Source organism: Chlorocebus sabaeus, chromosome 15 (genome assembly GCF_047675955.1).
Source record: "Chlorocebus sabaeus isolate Y175 chromosome 15, mChlSab1.0.hap1, whole genome shotgun sequence".
In the NCBI taxonomy this organism is placed as follows: Eukaryota; Metazoa; Chordata; class Mammalia; order Primates; family Cercopithecidae; genus Chlorocebus; species Chlorocebus sabaeus.
The window spans coordinates 79083425-79100544 of record NC_132918.1 but is presented as its reverse complement, the minus strand read 5'-3'; the positions used below and the strand labels follow the sequence as shown (position 1 = coordinate 79100544).

The window sequence follows — 17120 nt, the reverse complement described above, 5'->3', positions numbered from 1 at the left end:
ACTTCTTTCAGTCTAAGTAATTAAAAGTCAAAAATTCTATCCTAAAAAAAGTCTTTTATACTTTTGATTGTTACAGTATCTCTAACAAGTCAGAAACAATACACAAATTAGTTATTTTTTTCTTTTCTGCTCTCTTTCAACAGAATCAATAGTTATAATTTCACATCATCTAGGCAAAATGTCAACAGAAAATAGATGCCCTAAGTATTCATTACAGAATCTTCATCTGTTCTCAGTTTTGTGGTACAGTAACAATTCCTGAGTTATTTCATTTACATGATGGGGAAGGGAGGAACATATCCCTACCTACTGTGTAAAGACAAAAAGGCAAATGAAATTATGTAATACAATGAACTCCTCAGAAAATAAGCTCTGTAAAATCTCGGACTGTCTGTTAATCACATGCTAGAGTAAACTTACATCCCTTTCTTGTTAAAGAAAAAAGATGGTAAAATCCATGCATTAATCAAAACTAAAAACATGAAAAGGCAAGCCAACTACGAGAGAAATATAGTTGGCCCTTGAACAACACAGATTTGAACTACGTGAGTCCATGTATATGTGGTCTTTCACCTCTTTCACCTCTGCCATCTCTAAGACAGCAAGACCAACCCTCCCTCCTCCTCTTCCTCAGCCTACTCAACATGAAATCGACAAGGACGAAGACCTTTACGATGATCCACTTCCATTTAATCACAATAAATATATTTTCTCTTCCTTATGATTTTCTTAATAGCATTTTTTCTCTAGCTTGTAAGAATATACTATATAAGACATATACAAAATATGTGTTAACTGACTGTTTATGTTATCAGTAAGGCTTCCGGTCAATGGCAGGCTATTAGTAGTTAACTCAAAAGTTATATGCAGATTTGACTGTGCAAGGGGGTCAGCTTCCATAACCCATGTGACCGGCACTATGATTAAGATAGAGAACATTACTGTTACCCTAAAAAAATTCTCTCATGCACCCTTCCCAGTCCTCCTTCTCCTGGCCCCTGGCCACTACTGATCTGCTCCGTGTCTTAAGTTTAGTTTTACTTTTTATACAATTTAAAGTAAGGGTAATCATTCTAGCATATACATATATAGTACTTGCACTATGTACAGTATATATTTAGAATGTGTTTTGCTTTTTTTCACTTAGCTACAGTTTTTGAGATTCATCTATATTATGTGTATCAGTTTGAGTCTTTCTATTGCTGAGCAGTATTCCATTTTATGGTTATAAAGAAGTTTGTTAAACTCTTTCACCTGTTAATGGACATTTCAGTTTCTATGAACATTTATCGAAAATGTTATCAAAATTGGTTCAGAACACTAAACGTACCATGTATCTGAGTTCATTTCTTCTTCTCATTTCCCCCAAATAAATACATCTTAAAATACAAATTTTTAGTCAAATATCCTCACCTTGTTTCTATAATTTCTTCCAACTATATTTGCTAGAGCTTCATAAATACAATGTTCACCAAAAATCGTTGTGTGTGTCTACATTTTCTATTTTATGTACTCTTGACACTTAGCTCTAAGCTCAGAAACTAAAATGTTCATGAACTAAAGAACAACCAAACGGAAAACTTTAGGCTCTAAAATTAAGCTCTACCTACCCATTTGCCAAAGTGGTGGCTTCTCTCATCTGAGCAATTGATCTGTTAACCAAATCGGCTTTCCTCTGATTATAGGCAGCCAAAGACTGCTGCACTGACACAGGAACCATCTTCTCAAACAGATCTAAAATTAGGAAGAGAAATTACAACAAAATTTTAAGACAAAAATCTGAACTGTAAAGCAACTGTTCATATTTTCTTTCCAATATTTACATAGTCTATAAATATTTGATATTTAAAGATCAAAATATCAATAGTCTACTGATATTTAAAGATCAAAACTAAATCACTATTTAAAATACAATGATAAAGAGAATTTTTAGATCACTACATTCATGGACAATGGCAACAATGAAAAATTTCTTCTTTGAACTTAATTTTCTTTAACTTTTTCAGATGTGTGAGGCATCTTCGGTGACGCTGTTCATTTGTTGATTAAATTGACTGAGCAAGGGGCCGGGAGCAGTGGCTAAGGCCTGTAATCCCTCCCAGCACTTTGGGAGGCCAAGGTAGGCAGCTCACCTGAGGTCAGGAGTTCAAGACCAGTCTGGCCAACTTGGTGAAACCCCCATCTCTACTAAAAATACAAAATTTAGCCAGTGTGATGGTAGGCGCCTGTAGTCCCAGCTACTGGGGAGGCTGAGGCAGGAGGATCGTCTGAATCCAGGAGGCGGAGGCTGCAGTGAGCTGAGATCGTGCCACTGCACTGCAGCCTGGGCAACAGTGCAACACTCGGTCTCAAAAAAAATTTAAAAATTGACTGAGTGGGTCACAGCAGCAGGATTCCATGTCTGGCTCCAACACTTCCTAGCTATGTGACCTTGAGGAAATTACTTAACCACTCTGTGCATCAGTATCCTCATCAAATAGGGATAATAACAGTACCCCTCTCAGGGCACTTGTGAAAACTAATGAGCTAATATTTGTAAAGTCTTAAAGAGTGCCTGGCACATTGTAAACACTTTGTGTTTGCTCAATAAATATATAATCACCCTTTCCCAGTAACAGAATGTTCTCCTTGGGATCTCAGCTAGAGGCTACCATCTGTTGTATACATCTACAATATAATAACATTTATTTATCTCATACAAATATCACTACAGAAGTTTACATGTTTAAAGAAACAGGCTGGGCACGGTGGCTCATGCCTGTAATCCCAGCACTTTCGGAGGCCGAGGCAGGTGGATCACCTGAGGTCAGGAGTTCCAGGCCAGCCTGACCAACATGGAGAAACCCCATCTCTACTAAAAATACAAAATTAGCTGGGCGTGGTGGCGGGCACCTGTAGTCCCAGCTACTTGGGAGGCTGAGGCAGGAGAATCGCCTGAACCCGGGAGGCGGAGGTTGCAGTGAGGGAGATAGTGCCACTGCACTCCAGCCTGGGCGACAAAAGCGAGACTCTGTCTCAAAAAAAAGAAAAAAAAAAAGTATTTTTGTGGTTTATTTTTATATTCCATTTTTATTTTACTTTATTTATTTATTTTTTGAGAAGAGATCTCACTCTGTCATCTAGGCTGCAGTATGGTGGCACGATCTCAGCTCACTGCAACCTCCACCTCCCACGCTCAAGCAAACCTCCCACCTCAGCCTCCAGAGTAGCTAAAGCCACAGGCATGCACCACCATGCCAATTTTTTTTTTTTTTTTTTGGTAGAGACAGGGTTTCACCAGTTGCACAGGCTGGTCTCTAACTCCTGAGCTCAAGCAATCTACCCATCTCAGCCTCCCAAAGTGCTAGTTTACAGGTGTGAGCCACCACATCCGGCCATATTTGTTTATTTTTAATGGCAGTATCTTAAATAACAAATGTTAACAAAATGACAAGTGCTACAGTCTTCATCAAACACACAGTTTCAAGTCTTCTAACCATTGTATACTTTACATATGCTTTGTTGTTTACTTTCCATCTTAACATTGCACTGACACAATAGAATATTTATTCTCATATTCATTTTAAACAACATGAAAGTGAATTATATTCAAAGCATACAATAGCAAATATGTGATTTTTAGCTAGGAAAAACAGAGTAAACTAGAGGAAAATAAGATTAACGTGTGTCTGAATAATTGACATACCAGTAAATTTCTGACTGATGGGTACATTGACTGGGGTGGATTTCACAAGTGTGGCTTTGCCAATAGGATCTAGATCTTTAAGGTCTGGAACTCGGTCATGATAAATGAAGTCATTATCCTTCTTTGCTGCAGTAAGGGCACGATTGATTTTGTCAGAAAAATCCTTCACATTAACATATTCATCATAGCGAGATGCCACTGTTTTAATCAGTTCTGCTGCATGCTAAAAAGAAAAATGTCAACAACAACAACAAAAAAAAATGGAGATGATTTTCTTTCTCTTTCCCCACCAAGTATTTAAGCATTGGTTTCAAAAATATATATTTAATTTGAAGACATGCATTTCCAGCAATGTGGCTGACAGGATTATCTGGAAATTCTCCCATCACAAAATACCTGAAAACTGAAGGTTTTCAGGTACATAACAGCCATCCCAATAAACACATAGGCAAATTATCAAGATAATAAAAGAAATCCATGAGCCAATCAGTATAAACTGACATTGAAGAAAGCTGGCTGTTGGGTTCTTTCTTTTTTTCTTTCTTTTAGACAGAGTCTCACTCTGTGACGCCCAGGCTGGAGCACCGTGGCGCCATCTCGGCTCACTGTGACCTCCCAAGTTCAAGCAATTCTCCCACCTCAGCCTTCCAAGAAGCTGGAATTACAGGTGTGTGCATCCACGCCAAGCTAATTTTTGTATGTTTTGGTAGACATGGGGTTTCATCATATTGACCAGGCCAGTCTCCAACTCCTGATCTCAAGTGATCTGCCCACCTCAGCCTCCCAAAGTGCTGGGATTACAGGCATGAGCCACCGTGCCCCGTCTGGCTGTTGGTTATTTCTATATCCAAAGAATTAGCAATTAAAACTTTAATTAAAGGCCCTCATGGAGACCTGAAACAAGGGTCTTGAAACCACACAACACAGAGAATTGAGATGCACCTCTTTCACTCCTTCACATGAAGGCAGGAACCTCAAAGGGTAACACTCAGTGAAAGGGTGGATCTGAAAAAAATTACCCAACAACACGGGAAGTGAACAACATGTCAATATCAATAAGAAATTTTTTTTTTAAGTTTGGCCTTATAAAAAAAAAAAGAACATAAGCCACATACAAATTTAGGTGGTATTAGGTATAAAGACATCATATAAAATAGACAATGAGGCCAAAAGCATTATTAGGGATAAATATAATACATAATCTTTTAATATTTGCCAATTTGCCAGAAAGATATAAAATTTCTTACATTTTGCCTGTAATAGTTTCTATATAAACAATTATAATGAGAAATTGATACATCTACCCATAATCAAAGTGGAAGATTTTAACATATCTGTCTCAGCAATGGCTGGACCAGATTTTTAAAAAGTGTAAGATTATAGAAGATTTGAGCAACACAATTAACAAGTTTGGCTTACCAGACATAGAGAACACTAGACTCCACAAATAGAGAATATATTATATTATCAGGCATATAGAAAGCATCTACATCTATAAAATGACCAGATGAAGAGATAAGGCAAGTCTAAAACACCAAAATCACAAGAATACAAAAATGGTTTAATACTAGAAAATCTACTTATATAATTCTCCAAAATAATGTTACAAAATCAAATTTCTCCATAGATGTTGAAAAAGAATTTGATAAAATTCAGTATTCTTGATTTTTTAAAAATCTTAGTAACATAGAAATAGGTATATAGTTCCTTAACATGATAAAAATCTTAACCTCCAAAGCTGGTATCAAGCTTAGAGAAAGACAACCAAAACAAAACAAAAGCTACTCTTCGGTGTAAACTAGGAAATGGGAAATTGCACAAATTTAAATCACTTTTTAAATTTGTAAATCAAATTTGATTTGTAAATGTGGTTGAACCCTCCCCCAAATAGCAAACACTAGTACCAGAACCACAGGTACCCTATACATAGAGGGGGAAAACAAGGGAGTGCTAAGGGTGCCACCCTCAGTTAAAACTACTTTAAGCAAATCCGAAAACAATAAAACAGGATGAGTAAACCTTGCCAGGTGATGATAAAGGCAAAGCCAACTGGCCCCTATCACGCCACCAGGGGATCACAGAAAAAAATGTGATGCTGAGTGGTCTCATCCCAAGAGAGCTGCTGAGAAAAAGAAGTAGACAGATTAACTAAAAAGACAGGGTTGCTAAGGGAAGCAGAAACAGAGAACAGAAAAGTAGGGAGGGAGAAGAAAAGGCATAAGCACTCAGAAAATGCCAGCAAAATATAAACCCTAAAAGTAGCTGCATCAACTTTAAATGCAAAGGCTGTGAGGAATTCAGGGAAGCACAGGTATGGAGGTAGTGGGATTCTTCCTATTCCAGGGTAGGCTTTAAGAGCCAGAGAAGTGTACCTTAGGAGGGAGCCCTTAACATAATGATGCTTGTAAAGCTAACCCTGCCCATTTCCCCACACAGGAACCTCCAGCAAAATAACTCTCATTCAAACACAAGTAACTGAAAAGGCAACTCATCTCTCAACACAAAAAAAACCATAAGAAAAAAACTGAAAACAAGCAGTATATCTTTCCAGCAGATAATGAAACTCACCAAAGAAATGTTGCCGCAAAGTAGATGAAAACAGCATGCCAAAAACTAAACTAAACTAAAACACTCAAGAACACAATGACAGTACCAAAAGAACAGAAGACTGGATGGCCCAAACGAGAGTGAGTGATAGCCAAATAGCAAAAGAATATAAAACAGGAAGTGGCAGAACTCACAAAAGTAAAGAAAAATACAAATTTAAGAAAGCAAGACTGAGACATTTATACGAGGAGCAAAAGGGAAAACAGACACCACAGAAATCGTAGTAAAAAAACATACAGAACAAGAAAAAGTGAAGAAAACTCAACACAGAAGTTGGGAAGGAGAAGGCTGTTACAAATTAAAGATTCAGAGAGCATATCAACCAAATGCAAAGTGAGGACTTTGTGTGGATCCTGATTTGAACAAACCAAGACCCCTGAGAAAAAAATCAGGGAAAACTAAACTAGATGTGGATAATACTGGATTATGACTACTAATTCATATTAATATTAATTTTGTTAGATTGGGATAATGAGCCATCTAACAAAATTTTTTAATTGTTCAAATTTTTGTGTTTTAATTTTTTAAAATCTTTATCTCTTAGAGATACAGGCTAAAAAACTTAAGAATGACATGATAGGTGAGATAGTTGTAAAATACTCCAAAAAAATAAGAAGGAAAGGGGAAACAGCTAAAACACAAAATAGTGAAATAATGATAATCACTTAAGTTGCGTAATGGAAATTCAATGATCATACTTTTATATATGTTTGATGTTTTCCATAATAGTTAAACAAAAAAAATTCATATGAAGAAACATACGTAAGAATAGTCAAGAAAATTCAGAAAATGACAAAATTCAAAAAACAAGCAAGGATAGGCAGAAAAATTCAAAAAATAAGAGATAATAATATCTATCAGACATTAAAACAGTCTAGTATAAATAACTAAAATGATATGGAACTGGAGTATGAACAGATAAACACGTCAATGAAACAACAAAAGCAGAAATAGATCCCAGTACATACCATGAATTTAATGTGTGAGAAAGTCAGAATCTCATAACAGTGAGGAAAACAAGGCTATTACAATAAATGGTTTGGGGACAATGGGTAGTCATTTGGAAGAAGACTTTAAAAACTGGATCCCTATCTAGCACCACACATCAGGATAAATTCCAAGTGGATCAACAATCCAAATATATAACAAATTACAGACATATTTATATTTTGCTATCAGCCATCTCATTTCTATTAATTTATTTAAGATATACCTGCCGCTATGTACGGGACTGTGTTCCCCAAATTTCTTATTTTGAATCCCTAACTCCTAATGTGATGGTATTTGAACATGGGACCTTTGGAAAATAATGGGGTTTAGATGAGGTCATGAAGGTGGGGCCTCACAGGGGATTGGTGCCCTCATAAGAAGAGACACCAGAGGGCTTGCTCTTGCTGTTCACCATATGAGGACACAGAGAGAAGGCCATCTGTAAATCTCACCGGAATATGACCATACTGGCACCCTGACCTTGGATTTCCAGGCTCCAGAACTATAAGAAAATAAATTTCTGTTGTTTAAACCACCCAGTCTATGGTTTTCTTATGGCAGCCTAAGCTAAGACACCTGCTGAAGTACAAAATAACTTGTGTACGTGATTTTTTACTGTAGCACTGTTTATAATAGTGAAATCTTGGAAACATTCAAGTATCCAGCAATAGGAGACAGCAATAAACTGTGGTTTACACAGTGAAGTATAATGCAGCTCTAAGGATGGTCTAGCTACTGCTGAATTAAGATGAAGAGACCTTCAGGATACATTGTTATATGAGAAAAGAAGGTATATAACACTGTATATATTAATAGCATACTACCACTTCAGTAAGAATGAGAAGTGAGAATGTGCAATGTATGTGTGTGTGTGTGTATGTATGTGTGTGTTGTGTATGTATATATTTGCTTCTATTTCAAAGAAAGAAAAAGAAAAAAGAAATTAATGGAAATTAACTATGGGGCAGTGGGAATAATGGATGGAGGGAAAAAGAGGAACAGGAATTAAACTATATAATCTTACATATACCTATTTTCCCCATTTTGAAAAATTGCAAGCCCACAAAATTATTACGTAGGTTCAACAATTACCATTTTGCCACATTTGCTTTATCTATTCCTTTCCCATACAAACACACAATCATGTACCTTTTTTTCTTGTATTGCAGAACTATCTAAAACTGAAGTTAGATGTTACGAGCCCTCATCCCTAAACACATCAGCAAGTATTCTTTCTATAAGGACAATCTCCTTAATACCTACAACCTAGTATCATAACTAAGAAAATACTTGCACAAAATCGATTTACAATCTTGCTAGGTCCTTCATTAATGAGTCAAATAAATCTTTGACATGTAGTCATTCTATGTGAGTCATGTTTTTGTATCTGTGTGTATATGTGTGTATTTCTATAACTTTTTGAAAATTGTATTTCATCTTTGAAGATCCACCAAGATGACCAAGAAGATCCATCTTCTGGGGCCACATAAACTGCACTGTTCAAGAACTGCAACTCATGAGCTGTATTAAGCTCAGGTACAATTTTTCTTGGCCCCAGAAGTGATTCCAAGCAGTAATTTTACCATTGCTGCCATTTTATCTATTGTTTTGATTTTCCTGATTGTGATTTTATTTTCATTTCTGGTTTGCATAGGACCAGTAAGTTATTCCTCTTTGCTAGTAGCCATAACTAGAAAGTTGGTTTAACAGTGTGACCTCCTAAGGATCTCCATCAGAATCATGGGGTATTATTCTCTCCTGAATGAGAAACTACAGAGAGTATGGTTTATTGGTCAACTTCTTGTCTGTTCTGTTTGCCTTCTTGGGAGTGTAAATCAATTAAGAATAACTGTCCTTTGAAATATGGACTAGTGAGTGTGTTCTGTGTTAACTTTTTTTGAGAAGGGGTGTCACCATATTGTCCAGGCTGACCTCAAACTACTAGCTTCAAATGATCCTCCCACTTCAACCTCCCAAGTAGCTAGACTACAGGCAGGTGCCATCACACCCAACTTCTGTCTTAACTTTTAACCTATAAATAAAGCTGTAAAACTAAAGCTGCTAAATCTATGTGTCTATAACTAAGGAAGTCTTTACCTCTTTCCTATTGTGTGAATTTGAAATAATTTCCATTTTCAGGGGTACTTAAAAATGAGATTAAATTTCAAAAGGAGTTCTTTCTCTGACTGATTATAGAGACTAAATATGGGCTTACTTAAATCTAATAGTCCCAGAAACCAGAAAATAAAGAAACTAAACTTATAATTTAAATATGCTAGCCTTAAAAAGAAATTCTTTCCACAAATTCCTTGTTCAGAATCATTTTTATATATGAATCTAAGTTACTGTAATCAAAGTGAAGCCCCAGACAAATCTGGGTTTGACTTTTTTAAAAATTATTTCTCTCATTTGGTCACTGTGAGATGTTTCCCCATGAAAAGGCTAATTAATTAATCTGAACCTCCTAAACAACATTTCCATTGTTATGGTCTGAATGTGTCCCCCAAGTTCATGCATTCCCAATCCCAAAGTGTTGGGACATGGGGACATAATAAGAGGTGATTAGATCAAGAGGGTTCTGCCCTCATGAATGGATTAATGTCATTATCAAGGGAGAGGGTTAGTTATCAAGAGAGGGGCTTCGTTAAGCAGTTCGGCTCCCCTCTTGCTCTCTCTCACTCACTAGCACTCTCTTGCCCTTCTACCTTTCATCACAGGTGACACAGCACAAAGTCCCTCACCAGGTGCCAGCATTTTGACACTGGACTTCCCAGTCTTCAGAATTGTGACAAATTTCTGTTCTTTATCAATTACCCAGTCTGTGGTATTCTGCTATAACAGCACAAAATGAACCAAGACAATCACAGTATCTTCTAATAATCAGTACATATTTAAACTTTCCTAACTCAAATGCCCTAAGTCATATTTCTATCCTCTGCCTACTAACACTCAAAACACAAACAACTCATACAAACAGCTCTTGCTCCTGCTGGCAAGTTGCCTCAGGTGCCATAATCTCACAGCAAGTTTCTGACAACCCCAATGCCAACAGTATGAAAACAACTGCACAGACAGTACTTGGCTATTCACAAGATAAATATATATATGTGTGTGTGTATATGTGTATGTGGGTGTGTGTATATATATGTACACACATCTCTTCACTGTCCTCAAGTATGGAAGTATAGGCCCAGTTTAGACAAAGACCAGTCCACAAGTTAAACACTACACATACTCCTGGAGCATGACAATTAATTTAGAATTATTTTTACGCTAAAATAAACATGAATAAAAAAAAGAACTGAATGCAAATTTTGCATGAATTTTTCAGAAAAAAATATAAGACCTCAAAAAAACATGCAGTAAAGTCTAAAGATAACAATCTGGAGATGGCAATTAATTTAGAATTATTTTTACATTAAAATAAATATGGACTAAAAAAGAGAACTGAATGCAAATTTTGCATGAATTTTTTAGATAAAATATGAGACCTCAAAGAAACACACAGTAGATAAAGTCTAAAGATAAAAACAATCACTGTTGCTGTTGATAGGGGTGATTAATGGGAAAGGTTTTTATGGGCAAACTTGGAAATCTCACTAGGAAAAAAAAAAAGAGATCCAAGTTAGTTACTTAAATATTTATTACCAAGAGACTCACCTGTAACCTTGCAATTTCTTCTCCAAATTTCTTCTGCTGTTTTGCCAGGATAGACTGATGGTACTCAGCATTGGCCTGCATGATACAGTGCTTTGCAGCCAAGACAGGGAACACCTCCTGGAAATAAAAATACTGACCAGGGGAGAGTCCAACCACACAAACCATCACAGACAACATGGGATGCAGGAAGAAAAAGGAAAAGAAGACAGAAATTAGAATCACCCCATTAATGGGTTAGAGATTAAGGTTAGTCATTAGGTGTAAACAGAGAAGACGACATGATTTTGTATGGATTGAAATCTATGAATTAAATTTTTTTTCTTCCAATTGAAGGGGTTTTTTTAACTGTTAACTGAAGCCAATTTAGGTTTTTACAATTCTCTTTAATTGATCCATGAAGTCAACATTTTGTTTACAAAAAGAAAGAAAAGCATGCATTATTAGAAAGAGAAGTAGAATGGACATTCACAAAGGAACACCAAGCACAGGGCTTTAGAAGCTTTCTTATGAGCCCTTACCCAGCCTGTAGAGTTAACTAAACCATCATTACTCACAAATACTAATGAAATTGCTCTATAGATGAATGGTTCATCATGTTTTAAAAAACAGTAAATTCTCACTTAAATTCATATCCTACGAGGATTCTTACTAAAGATGATTTTAGCCATATAAAAATGATTCAGTATCATAGATACACTAATATTTCAGTATCATGTACTCAAAAACATATAGACAAATGCACTAAGTATACGACCAATGATAATGATAAAGTGCTATTTTGCCTATTTGTTTTGAAAATAATTCCAGTCAAAATTAATTTTAAAAGATCCAAAGACATAAAGCAGGAAAGCAATTATACTAGCAGTGGCTCTTCCAAAATGCCAAATCCTAACCTGTAACCTCACTGCTTTTAGGAAGTATATGATATTAAAAAATCCAAAGAATTAGGATAGACAATCACTGTCTAAACAAAAAATGTAAAAGAATCAAAAACTGAATTACTACCTTGTGTGCTTTCCTGTCTCCCAGGGAATAATTTCCTACCTTCCTGGATCACTACTTGCAGACATTTCAGTTTTATAACTAGAATATGAAAATACCTTATGAGCTTTATTAGTAAAAAGGAAAAAATAAAAGACATCTAAATTTCAAACTCCACTCATGCCAATTCTCAGGGTAAGGCTGGAGCAACTTGATTCTGAAACAGGAGATTTTCAAGGAATACCAGGAATGCTGCAGAGGTAGCTTCCAAGTCTTTGTAGGTGACATTCTTCTCTCCATGACAGGACTGAACTAATGGCCCAACAGGAAGTAACGGAACACTGTGCAGCTGAACATGAGGTCTTTCAGATGAAAAAAACATGAGAGGAGATCCCGAGTCTCTTTTTAAGAGGAAGGCTATTAATACCCAAGAGTCCTGGGCAAATTTCTACTAGGCTCTTGGTGTATCTTAAATCCCCAGGAATGGTCACATTAATTCCTTATTGATCATTTTCTGAGTAATAAGTACTGTTGACGCACTTATGTGCATTTTTACTTCGCCCCCAAGTTGTCTGCAATTTTTTAAGGTACAAAGATTCCTGAACATGACTTATAAATCCATAAATTCCCCTACCAAAAAAAAATCACGTAACAGATACCATATGATGAAACTAATTCCTTGAACATTTCTGAAGGAAGTAGTTGAGACATATATTTCACTCAAACTTTAAGTTTTCTTTATTAATCATTCCAAATGTACCTGTTAGTGATTTGCTTTGTCAGTAAATGATCATCACTAAATAGTCTTTTCAATTGTCACTTCAGAAAGGTTTACATTAAAACATTATACTTCCTGTGATATGTGGTTTAAGATGGTTGCTTTTCCTTAGCTGTCCATTAGCAGCCCAATTTTTTTTTATCCCTGTTGGCAAAACTTAATTCTAATCAAAGTATCAGATGAATTTGTTAAGTTTTCTTTTCCTTTTTTCTTTATGTCTGTTTCTGCGCTTTAAGACTCATCTTTAAGAAAACAGGACAATAATTAAAAGTGTGAATAATCAACATGCTCAAGTATATATGCTTGTACCAAGTCACCAATGATTCAGAACTACACAATGCCTTGATTTGATAAAAGTATTAAAAACAGATGGTCAATGTTTTCCAGAAAGAGTTCTAGCTTGGAAAAACAAGTTTAGTAAAAGGTAAAGACAAAGGCATCCCCTAAATATAAAAGAATTGTTCATGCATCTTAAATTTAAAAAAAAAAAAAAACCTATTTATACTATATACTTCAGATAACTATATTAAAACTTCAAATTTCTTTATAAGTTTCAACTTGCTTCTTATACACAAAAAAGTCTAAATATTTCCACATGCAAAGCAAGCAAGTGTTTATAAAAACAATAACTGACCTTGGGGAGAGTATCTTTGTATTGACACTGTTTGAAAGCATCACCAAAATAATCTGCAGCCTGATTAGCCAATTTAGCTATGATGGCATCTTTCATTTTATCTGGAATACAATATGAAGTTGACCATTATAATTAAAATAAATATGAGTTAATCTGACATGTCTCAGTATAAACAATTAGATCACAAGTTTGTACACGCATCTTAAGACGTCTTTCTTGATAAATCACATTTTCTGCACAAAATTTAAAACAGACAAAATAGATTAGTGGTTGCCAGCAGTGGGGGAAAAGGGAAAGAGGAGTGACTGCTAATGGGTACACAGCTTCTTTTTGGGATGATAGTAATGTTCTAAAATAAGATAGTGGTAATCAAAACTCTACGAATATACTAAAAATCTTACGTTGTACACTTAAAAAGGGTGAACTTCAGTGTATATAAATTCTATCTCAATATAAGTTGTTATTTTAAAAGAAAAAAGTATTCCAATTCCTATTTCTTCCACATGATGACTTATCTCGTATTTTCAATTTCTCTGTACTTACATATTCAGCCTATATTTCAATCTAAACTTATATGCCTTATAAGAATTATTCTTATTCCCTCATTCCCAGGGCCAGGGACTGTGCCTGGATAGTTCCTTCTTGTCATTTAGGTCTACTTTAAACAGGACCTCCTGAAAGAAAGCCTTCTTGACTAACGAATCTAAAATTAGCACAGCTCCCCTACATCCCTATCCCATAACCATACCACCAGCCACTGTCATATAATTCTTTCTTATTTTTTATAGCAATTATTTATGAAATTATCCTGGCAACTTAATTCTTGCTTATCATCTCTCCCGTCGCCAAAACATAAGGTTGTTTTCTAACTGTTTATCTAGAAACTAGAACAGTGACTGGCACAGAGTAAGTACCCAATAAATATTTGCGAACAAATGTTTGACACGTTAAAAATGTACATAAATACTATTCCAGAATGGAGTGTTTAAAGACAATTACTAACAATCCATTTCATGACTTCAAACACAGCCTACATTCTTAAATGTGCATTTGTGCCACAAATTCAGAAAAGGATAGCTAAAAATTTTCAATAATCCATGTATCAAATTCAAGAAGGAAAGCTCAACACTGAACATATTATATTCTAATCACTTTCTTAATTTAAAAGCCTTATCGCTTCTTTTCACATGCAACGAAATGGAAGACAAATTGGAGTTACCTCTTGTGGCTTTTAAAAAAAATACTTCTTGAGCCTGTGCCAGCATAATAAGACTGAGGGTCCCAACAGTATCTGGAGATATGTCCACAGTAGGTTCTCGATTTAAGGCAGATAAAACCGTCTCTTTAATATGTAAAAAGGCACCACTAGCAAACTAAAGGGGGGAAAAAGAATTTCTTTAAAACCTACAGGAACTCAGCAAGACTTAATTCCTACTGTTACACATAAAAGTCATTTCAAATGTTAACTCAGTGAACACTTAATATATTTAAATTTTTGTATTATACAAAACCAATCTAAAACATCTGACCTACAGACAATAAGGTTATCTTTCTAAAACACTATAGCGTAAGAAGAGATTTAACAAAGAATAAAAGTAAATTACAAGGAAAAACAAAGTAAACTAGTGGAACAATCTGATTAAGCTATTTTTAGATATACTTCCTCAAAATTAACATGAGAATAGACGCAGGGATAAACATTAAAATATTTTTAGTACTGCAATGCTCTTGTTTCGGTCCCAAACAAATTCATCTTACAAATCATTAAACATGCCGTAGTTAGGGGACACCCCAAATAGCATACACACCTAGTCCTCTGAGGAACAGCATTACTACCCATTGCTAGTGATTTCTGTCTGGCCTTCAGAGCTCCCTAGTGAAACGTTCCCCCTCAGATTTTTCATCTCAATTATATTTTGTTAATACTGAAATAATTTTGCTTCTATGAAACAAATTATACTAAGACAAAGAAAGCAGTCAGTCTGGGATTAAAATGTGTCATGAGTTGGCCGGGCGCAGTGGCTCACGCCTGTAATCCCAGCACTTTGGAAGGCTGAGGCAGGCGGATCACCTGAGGTCAGGAGTTCAAGACCAGCCTGGCCAAAATGATGAAACCCCATCTCTACTAAAAACACAAAAATTAGCTGGGCATGATGGCACACACTTGTAATCCCAGCTGCTCAGGAGGCTGAGGCAGGATAATCGCTTGAAGCCAGGTGACGGAGGTTGCAGTGAGCCAAGATCATGCCATTGTACTCCTGCCTGGGCAACAAAGCGAGACTCCATCTCAAACAATGGAAAAAAAAAAAGTGTCATGAGTTAGATAAACAGACAACACAGAGAAAACTCAAAGTCAAATGTATTAAAATGAAAAGCATGTTTGCAGTCATTAAGTATTATAAGACTAGAGTATCTGCTAGGAATGAACAACTGAACTTATTTAGTAAACTAGTGAATCAAAGTCTAGAACAGCTAGGTGTCTGAGTCTCTCATTTACAGATGAGGAACTGGAGGTACTAAAGAGGTTAAAGAACTTGCCCAATGGCACAAAGCTTCTGGGTGGCGAGCAGCCTAGATAAGGACCTAGGTCTAATATCACCAGTTATCTTTCCATGATACCAGGTGCCCTGCTGTGAACACTCACAGAATGGAATGTTTCTTTCATAATTCTGAATGACCTTTCTAAAATATCATATACCAATTAACTGAGTTACAGTTAACCAAAAGCTAAATAAAATTTTACTTCGTTTTCACTATTTTATTTATTTTGAGACAGAGTCTTGCTCTTGTCACCCAGACTAGAGTGCAATGGCACAATCTCAGCTCACTGCAACCTCCGCCTCCCGGGATTAAGCGATTCTCCTGCCTCAGCCTCCCGAGTAGCTCAGATTACAGGCACCCGCCACCACACCCAGCTAATTTTTCTATTTTTAATAGAGACAGGTTTCATCATGTTGGCCAGGCTGGTCTGGAACTCCTGACCTCCTGATCTGCCCACCTCAGCCTCCCAAAGAGCTGGGACTACAGGCGTGAGCCACCACGCCCGGCTCGTTTTCACATTTTAAAATATTTGCCATGTATAGCCTCAAAAAGAAATAGCATATGCATTATGTTTGTCATCTATGCTTATTCAAAACTGTAAGGCAAGCCACAATTTGGAGCATGTTGTTTCCTTAAGGTACACTTCCTTTTACTTTCTCAGAATAGCATTACTCACCTCTCCCTTAAACATAAACAACAGGAAAAAGCAGACTATCTTTGAGACAAGCAAATTTCATGGGAGGTTTGGGGGTGAAATAGTGGAAGGACATTTGGAATTACATGAAATTTGGAATTACATGAAATTTGGAATCAGAACTACTGAAACCCAAATGGACTGCTATATTAAGACTTCTGACCTTTAGTCTCCTCATATGTAAAATGGGAATGACATTATATGACATACATTGCAAGGTTTATCTGAGGGTCAAATAATGTACATGAAAACACTTTGTAAATTAGAAAGTAATATAAAATGACAACATGATTATATATATTACTTGACACTAATCTTTTTGTTAACCAAAACAAAAAAAAAGATGAATAAATAATAAACAACTGCTACAAAATAACATGCCATATTAGTAAATGATTAGTATGTAAAATAGTTAGGTAACTTATGAACATTACGTGTCTGACTACATTTAAATATGACCTCTCCACATGTCTCAAAGTTAAAATTTTATTTTCTTGCCAATTTCTTGTCTTTATTTTTGTAACAACAGTGAAATTTCAAGTGTGTCTCA

General features: G+C 35.8%; 1 protein-coding gene across 1 annotated transcript in view; it reads right to left on the bottom strand.

The window, feature by feature from the left end:
* PDCD6IP (programmed cell death 6 interacting protein) overlaps positions 1 to 17120 on the bottom strand; it is a 71468-nt gene that overhangs the window by 30413 nt on the left and 23935 nt on the right. The window contains exons 5-9 of the mRNA XM_008009430.3: positions 14555 to 14708; positions 13336 to 13436; positions 10943 to 11059; positions 3686 to 3908; positions 1611 to 1734 (exon numbers count right to left, since the gene is read on the bottom strand). Coding sequence (XP_008007621.1) covers positions 1611 to 1734; positions 3686 to 3908; positions 10943 to 11059; positions 13336 to 13436; positions 14555 to 14708 — 719 coding nt within the window. The remainder of the gene's footprint in view (positions 1 to 1610; positions 1735 to 3685; positions 3909 to 10942; positions 11060 to 13335; positions 13437 to 14554; positions 14709 to 17120) is intronic.